The sequence below is a fragment of the Cicer arietinum genome, chromosome 4 (genome assembly GCF_000331145.2).
Source record: "Cicer arietinum cultivar CDC Frontier isolate Library 1 chromosome 4, Cicar.CDCFrontier_v2.0, whole genome shotgun sequence".
NCBI lineage: Eukaryota > Viridiplantae > Streptophyta > Magnoliopsida > Fabales > Fabaceae > Cicer > Cicer arietinum.
Window position 1 is genome coordinate 53,446,098 of NC_021163.2, and position 8,317 is coordinate 53,454,414.

At 33.5% G+C, this 8,317-nt stretch overlaps 1 protein-coding gene across 1 annotated transcript; it reads left to right on the plus strand.

Moving 5' to 3' along the window:
* Window positions 1-3,774: 3,774 nt before the first annotated feature.
* Window positions 3,775-7,566, plus strand: LOC101495662 (uncharacterized protein At4g15970-like). Its single transcript, XM_004498144.4, has 4 exons — window positions 3,775-4,234; window positions 5,849-6,214; window positions 6,553-7,034; window positions 7,149-7,566. Exons 1-4 carry the CDS (start codon window positions 3,956-3,958, stop codon window positions 7,201-7,203), a joined length of 1,182 nt encoding a protein of 393 aa, XP_004498201.1. The 5' UTR covers window positions 3,775-3,955; the 3' UTR covers window positions 7,204-7,566.
* Window positions 7,567-8,317: the final 751 nt, after the last annotated feature.

An 8,317-nucleotide genomic window follows, 5' to 3' on the forward strand; every position in this document is an offset into this window, starting at 1 on the left:
TGTTTCCTCTGTTTTGCAGAATTTCAAGCTTTAGAGAGATTGTTTTTTGTTGATTACTTAGCACTTGAATTTCTTATTTTGAACTGAGATAATGGCCTTCTATTTATAGGCTGGGGATGTACGAAATAGCTGTTGGAGAGGCCATGCTTTTTTGACTAAAACATTATTTTTAGAATAAAAATAATGCTGCTTTGAAAACAGCTTTTTTGACTTTTGATGTTTTAGCATTGAAAGCATTTCTGTCCTTTCTTTGACATTTCTTCATTGATCTTGGATGGTACATTATCTGTCTTGAGTCTTGAGTGTAGCTAGAGGAGGTTGGAGAAGATTTGAATCGAATTGCAGACTGAAACAGAGAGGATGCAAGGCTGCTGTTGATGTGCAAAAAACGGAGAATGATTAACGTTCTTGGTTTTATCAGTTTGAACGTTCTTGAGCTTCAATGATCATTCTGGAGTTCCCGTTTTGAATGTTCTGTATTTCCTTTGTTCTTGTCTTGTCATATACCTAGTTTGATCAAGTTTTCTTGACATTTGAATTTTGGAGTTCTTAAGCCGTCATGACTTTTGTCCATGTTTGAACTCTTTGATTTTTGCGATCAAATATCCTTTTTGAGTCTGGATTATTTGTACTTGTTCCTTGCCATGTACTTGTTAGATATGAATGATTTCCAGAGCAAATTCTTTGTTTAACGATGTAGATAAACTTTGAACAACATGCTGTGATAGATAATTCGGTGAAGCTGAAGATCATTCTCTGTTTATGATGCAGAATGATCTTGTTGTTGTCTTTTCTTGTATTTGCTTGATTCTGCTCTTAATTAAAACCACTCAAGAACACAAGTTAAATTAACATAACATTTAGAATCATAATTAACATTCTTAATTAACCTTTGTTTATTTTCATCAAAACTTTTAAAATAGAGTTTGTCTCAACAATGAAGAAATCGCGGAGTTTGAATCAGAAATTAAAGGAATCGATTGAAGATGGAATCAAAAAAATGATGAAGAAATTGGGAAAAACTTCTTCAACTGAAAAGCGAGAATCGAACTCGGAAAAAACTTTAATAATTTCTGAGCTGAAATAGGGGGAAAAATTTGAGACGAGGTTTTGAAGATGAAATAGGGAATTGAAATCGGGAAGACCTTTTGAGCAAATTTGAGAAGGAAATACAATGAGAAGAAATAGAAAGGAAAAAAAAATTATGATATGAAAATGGGAAAGAAAGAAAATAGGTATTGTTGGGTGAATTGATGTTTGAGTGAATAAGTGAATATTTTTTTGGATGTGAATATTTGAGTTTTTTTTTTAAGTTAACACAATGGATTGATATTAAATAAGAATATGTGACACTCTATTTGTAGCTAAAAGTAACTATAATAATAAATAAGGAGGTATCACTAAAAGTTAAGTGTCACAATAGATCTTTTATTTGTAGTAAAATGCATAAATTTGATGTGATTTAGTGAAAATTCCAAACACATGCTTATATTTTGTAGCTTCCACGTTAATGTGTGCATTGTGAAATTCCAAACATATATTCAGTTTAGAAATAATACTACACATATTTCATATTTCATAATTAATGTTGAAGCCTTCACAATACGCTTTTTAAACTTAAGATTTAATTGTAATTTTAATCATTTTATTTTTACTGATTCACGAAATTGATTCCCTTGTTTTAAAAATCCGACAATTTTGATCTCTCTTTTTGATTTTTTAACTAAAAAATAATGACGTGAGATGTTTTAAACAATGTGACATATGATACGATAATTTAAAATGATTAACACCCATGAAATTGAAATAAAATGCACTAAAAACTTAACTTTTAACTTCAATTTTTTTCTTCATATTTTTAATTTAATTAATGATATATGAATAATTAATGCATATAGATGGTTCTATATCATAGAATTGTATGTTACATCATTAAAAATGTGTCAATTCCACATTTTTTAGTTCAAAAATCTGAGAGAGAGACCAAAACTACCGACTTTTAAAATAGGGAGATCATTTTCGTGAATTGGTAATAATAGAAGGACTAAAACTGCAATTAAAGCTAAACTTAAATAGGTTGTTTTGTAAATATTTTCAACATCCTTTTGAATCATGCACAAATCGGTTGTTAGCACGAGCTTAGAGAACTCAATTTTAAAATCAACATGTTAGTTGTTTCTACATTCCTTTAACGGTTGCACAAAATTATTCATCAATTTAAAAATGATGTCTTTCTTTCTAACATGTGTCTTCACCGGTGAGTTAATAGTTTTACATTGAAAGTTTGTTTGCATGTGACTAAAGATATTCTTGTGAAAGCATGAATGTAGTGGCCCATTATATCCTTGTTCTCATTTGTTGTGCACACCCAATTTTTACCTTGAAGTTAATTCATCTCAACAACACTTACCAATAATTCTTCAAATTTGTCTAGCATCAAATTTGGGTTTGAGGAAAGCAAGGGTCCAAATCGCATGCAATGATCTAACCATCGCGACTTAGTCAAAGGAATGTACTGAGTACTCAAGAGACTATAGAACACTAAAACGTTACCACTAATAGGCCCCACGTGACAATTGGAGACCAAATGTTGTCTTTTCAAATCCCATAAGCAGACACAAGCGTCCGCATTGCTCCTCATATGGAAATGACAGCACAACAAATTTTAAAAATCCTACATAAGGGACCTCGGTCCTTGGACAACATTGATTGTAGTTGTCTTCATCAAAAGTGGACTCATCACCAACTTTGATAGTAAAAGCCAAAAAACTTCACAAACTTTCACCGCTCTCACACGAGCTGAAGACTTGGGGGACAATTGTTTCAGAGTGGACTTTGCCACGAGCATGAGTGAGCTTTAGCCCTATGCCTCACATGTCGAATATATTTGGCTCAACACGACTCCACGCAGATGCGATGTAGCTTAACACGTCTCCCTAATTCAATCATCATTGTGTGATCAACATCGCAAGGACCTCTGAGACTCGCAACGACCTAAAAAAGTGCAAGATACATAATCACACTCTTTAAATACAAACTACACAATCACTCTTATCGAGAATATCTCTGACTCCCTCCAACTCTTAGTGACTTAAACATTAAAGTATTTGCAACTACATCCCATTGAAAATTGCTTCCCTATGTTTCGTCAATGATAGTTATCTTCGACCATCATCGAAGTTTTGCTGATAATAAGAGTTGAAATACTATTGATTATAGACTTATTAATTAAACAAGTTTAAAACACAATTCATAAAAAGAACTCATAAGCTAGTTAATAATTGAAAAATTAACTAATAACTAATAATTTATAATTGAAAAACTAATTGATTAAAATAGTTCACTAAAACTTTATTTACGAAACACATCTCGTTAAATCTAACGGTTTAAAATAAACTATATGCTTAATTGCAGTTTTGGTCCCTCTATTTTATCTGAATCGCGAAAGTAGTCTCCCTATTTTGTTTCTCCCCAGTTTTGGTCCCCCAAACAGAACTTTGGTCCAAAACTTGATGAAATTTTACTTTTTTTTGTATTTATTTAAGTCACGCCATGCCTCAAGATCTCATTTGCAACAATTATACCCGAAATCTATGATCATAAATGGTGTAATACGACTTTAAAAATGAAATTTCATCAAGTTTTGGACCAAAATTCAGTTTGAGGGACCAAAGCTGGAGAGAAATAAAATAGAAGGACTACTTTCGCGATTCAACTAAAATAGAGGGACAAAAACTGCAATTAAATCTAAACTATAATGTAACTTATTCAGTTGTGCCCAAATTCCAAGTTTCCCGAGCACCCTTGGAAACTCTGATCCCCCACTTCCTTGATGTGTTAATCTAGTCACTACTGTCATCGTCATCAATGCTTTTATTCATAATATAATCCACTCGTTAAATACGACACCGCACCGCACCATCGAACATGACCTCACCGTCACCGACGATACTAAATGTCCCTCTCACACACGCCGCGCACGCTCCCATCTCACCGCCGACGATCCCTATCCACGACGCACCTCCACACACCCGCTAACTCTTCCTCCTCCATGTCGCCGGAATCCACTTCCCTCCATTTCCGCCAGATCCTCGCCGCAGCGCTGTTTTTCTTCGCCGTTTCCCTCTCCTGCCTACTCCTTTTCAGAGACGCCGATTACTCTCATTTCGTTTCCTCTTATTCTTTCCCCCGTTTTCCGACCGTTTTCCCCTCTGCTTCCAACGATTTCGCCGCGGTTAGTTCCGTTTCATCACACACTTTCTTCTTCAAGTCACAATTGCTTTATTTATTTTTGTAGTTGCGTTAGTGAGTTAGTTTCTTTTATGCGTCCTTTTGAACTTTGCAATTTTTATTGAATTTGTGAATTAGAATGCTTTTTTTTTTTCTTTTTTTTTTTGTGTGAATGGATTTGATCATCCTCATTTGGTTTTAGTAACTGCGGTAAGGTAAGTACAAACTGTGGTTATTATGAGCTGAAATTATGCGTTGTTGAGTGTGAGGCGTTTTTATTGGAATTGGATAAATTGAAAATGATCAATTAATTGGAACAATACCATAGATTGTTGAATGATTTTCTTAAATGATGTATAATTTCACAAGTTTTGCTTGTAGTTAATTGAAAAATTCAATTTCTGTACACTTTCATTGTAAAAAAAAAATAGTTTAACACATGCATCCAATCATATCTCATTGTTATGTCACTTTATTATATTAGTTCTTTAAACATATTCACAATTATCTATGTGGTGATATGTGATTGGATGTATGCATAAAGCTATTTTACACTGTACATACAAATTAAGCTCGTCAATTGAATTCACTGTCTACAAGGTCTTATGTCCTTCTCCCCTCTTTGGTTTTTTATTTGCTTGAGAAAGATTGATGACTGTTGAGAAAATGGATAATTTTTTATTTTTATTTTACTTTTGGCATTTCTACATTTTTAATGCTTGCTTGTCTTGTGGTTGTGGTGGTGGAGTAATTGAAGGTGGAGGATGGGTCATTTAAGTACAATATTTAAAGTGCAATCAAATGTGAATAGACTTTGTTATAATTTGTCAAGTCCTAGTTTAGTGGTGCTCACATGGCTGATATAACTCATGCTTTCATCTCCACGTACCTATAGACTTGGTATTTGAAAATAAAGGCAGTAAAGATTGCTGCTTTGGGAAGATATTAATTTCTTCATTGGAAAACATAAGACTATGCATTTTAAAGTACTTGTTTTAGATACATTGTTTTTTAACTTATGATTTCCTGATATTGAATTCTAGTTGGTTAATTATTGAATTGTTGGTCAGTATGACAGAAAGTGGGCTGATTGGTCCTTGCTAGATGCAACTCAGTTTCCACAATTAAGTCACTCTTTGGTCTTGTGAATATAGCCAATTCAGTCATGTTTGTTTTTGAACTGTAATTCCTTTCTTGTTCAATTTAGTTTCATAAATTCATGCTTGAAAACAACAATATTTCACCTAGATTCTGATTATCATTGACATTTTTATATCCCATTCTTTCTTCACCACTCCAGTAGAACCTGTCAAACATGGCCAAGTTCATTAGTATCGTTAGGCTAGCCCGACAACAAATCATCCTTTTAAAGAGTTGGCTAGGCCAAATGAAATTATTTGGCCGAATTTTTTCGTAACCATCAGAACAAACTGGATTATCTGTGACCCATTTTCATGTTTGATGTTAGAATTAAACATTACTATTTGGGGAAGATCTGCTAAAATGGACAGGTTGAACCAAACTGATAGATCTTATTGTTATTGTGGTTTGTTTGTGTAATTCACCCACACAAGAAGTCGTCGCATACTTTGGTTTATTGGAAATGATTTTTCTGCAGGCTAGCAATGAGTATCCACTTGAAAAGATTCTGAGTGAGGCTGCTATGAAAGACAGAACTGTTATATTGACCACATTAAATGAAGCATGGGCAGCACCAAATTCAATCATTGATCTTTTCCTGGAGAGCTTTAGAATTGGAGTTCGAACTCGTCGGCTTTTGAATCATTTAGTAATTGTTGCGTTAGACCAAAAGGCATTTATACGCTGTCGGGCTATACATACCTACTGCTTTTTGCTTTTTAGCGAAGGTACTGATTTTCATGAAGAGGCATATTTTATGACTCCTCGCTATTTGAAGATGATGTGGAGAAGGATTGATTTCCTGCGATCAGTTCTTGAGATGGGATACAATTTTGTATTCACGGTATCTATTTCAATTTTCTATCATTAACCTCTTCATGTTCACTGTGTAGTCCTTAAAGGCTTAAAGTTTGTGAACCTAGGCAAATATTTTTGAAGACTATGAAGTTTGCAAATATCCTCTGAATTTTTCTAAATCTAATCACAAGTGATAGAATACATGTATCAGTATATAGTTTCATTGCAACCAAATTTATAGCTATGCTTTTTTTATCATTGTATCTTTTAGGTGCTTATTTTCCTTTTAAGAAAAAACATATTTTAATTAATAGAAAATAATAAAAAGCTAGGTACATTTCTAAGGTGTCTTAATTAGAAACTTGTTCTGTATTCCTATTCTAGGATGCTGATATCATGTGGTTTAGGGACCCATTTCCACGGTTTCACCACGATGCAGATTTCCAGATAGCCTGTGATTATTTCACAGGTAGCTTTGACGACATACATAACAGACCAAATGGAGGGTTCAACTATGTGAAGTCCAATAATAGGTCAATTGAGTTTTACAAATTCTGGTACTCGTCACAAGAATCCTATCCTGGATACCACGATCAGGATGTCCTCAATTTCATCAAGGTTGACCCTTTCATTACTGATATAGGGCTGAAGATGAAATTTTTGGATACATCTAATTTTGGTGGCCTTTGTGAACCAAGTAAAGATTTAAATCAAGTTTGTACCATGCATGCAAATTGTTGTTATGGTATGGATAGTAAGCTTCACGATCTGAGCATTATGCTTCAGGATTGGAGGTATTATTTGACCTTGCCTCCAAATTTAAAGAGATTGTCAGTTATATCGTGGAGGGTTCCTCAGAAATGCAGGTTGACCATATACTCCAGCCTTTTCATTCTTTCATATTAATCTTGTTTTCGTTTATCATTCTTTGTATGCTTTTTTCATTAATGGTTTCTTATTGGGGTGAAATTTCTTCTCAGCCTCAATTCTCTCAATCCCAATGGTTCACCAGAGAAGAGTGTTGAAGAAGATTAAAACTTCTCATTGCACATGTTAGTTTCCGATACATCGATTGGATATTCAGCTGAAATGCTCAAAGATTAAAGGTTATTTATTTATTTTTTCAGGTTCGCTCTACTATTGTTAGGATATAGAATATAAAATAATTAGAGTTAGTTAGTTGATGAGTTTGTTAGGTAGTTATTAAGAATTGTTATTTTGATTTTTCTTAGAAAGTCTTTAAATAGCCCTCAATTGTTAGAAGGGAGGAATAGCTTTGAAGAATTAAGTTGTAAACTAGAGAGTGCTCTAGTGAGAAAGGAGAGTGCTCCTTTGGGGTAACCTTGAGTGCAAGGTTATATCATCTTCATTATTAATCTCTTCTATCTTTTCTTTCAACCTCACTACATGAATTAGATATCATCCTTTTGTTTAAAATCTTTATCTGTATTCCTTTGATTCTGTTTTTCACACCATTATTTTAGGAATTCTTTCTTGCATAAAGAAAGGTTCCTAACAACTATTGTAAAGGATAATAATTGAACTTTATTGCTACTAAAGTATAGACAGCTCTAGCCAATATAAATTTGAAAAGGAAAGTCAATTTTTCTAAACAAAGTATTGAAGGAGGTATCTTTACACTCAGACAATTTAAAAAATCTAGCATACTATTCGATTAATTGAATATGTCTGTGATTTACCCTTTTTGTGGAACTTTATGGTGTATACGTCTGTGTATTGATATGATTAGATGCGTATGTAAAACTATTTTACACTAATAGTGTATATCAATTGAACTCTTAAAAAATTAGGTGTTCCCATATTGGGCTTTTAGTACGTCCAGTGATAGGCTATGCCTCTTCTTTTTTTTCCCCTCTACCTACACCCTTTTAAATGATTATTAAGAGATTAAGGCTCTGTTTGAATATTTTAAAATGAAAGAATGGATTGGAGCGGAAAGGAATGAAATGGAACAGAGTTTTCATTCCATTGTTTGGAAATTTTATCGCAAATGGAACAAAGTCTCACCTCTTCTCCCTCACTTTTCCTTCTTCCACTTATCCTCTTCCTCCACTTTCACCAATATATAATGATAGCCTAAACTAAGGTTCATATTTGCGAAGTACGAGTTCCAAATAAAACCTATAAT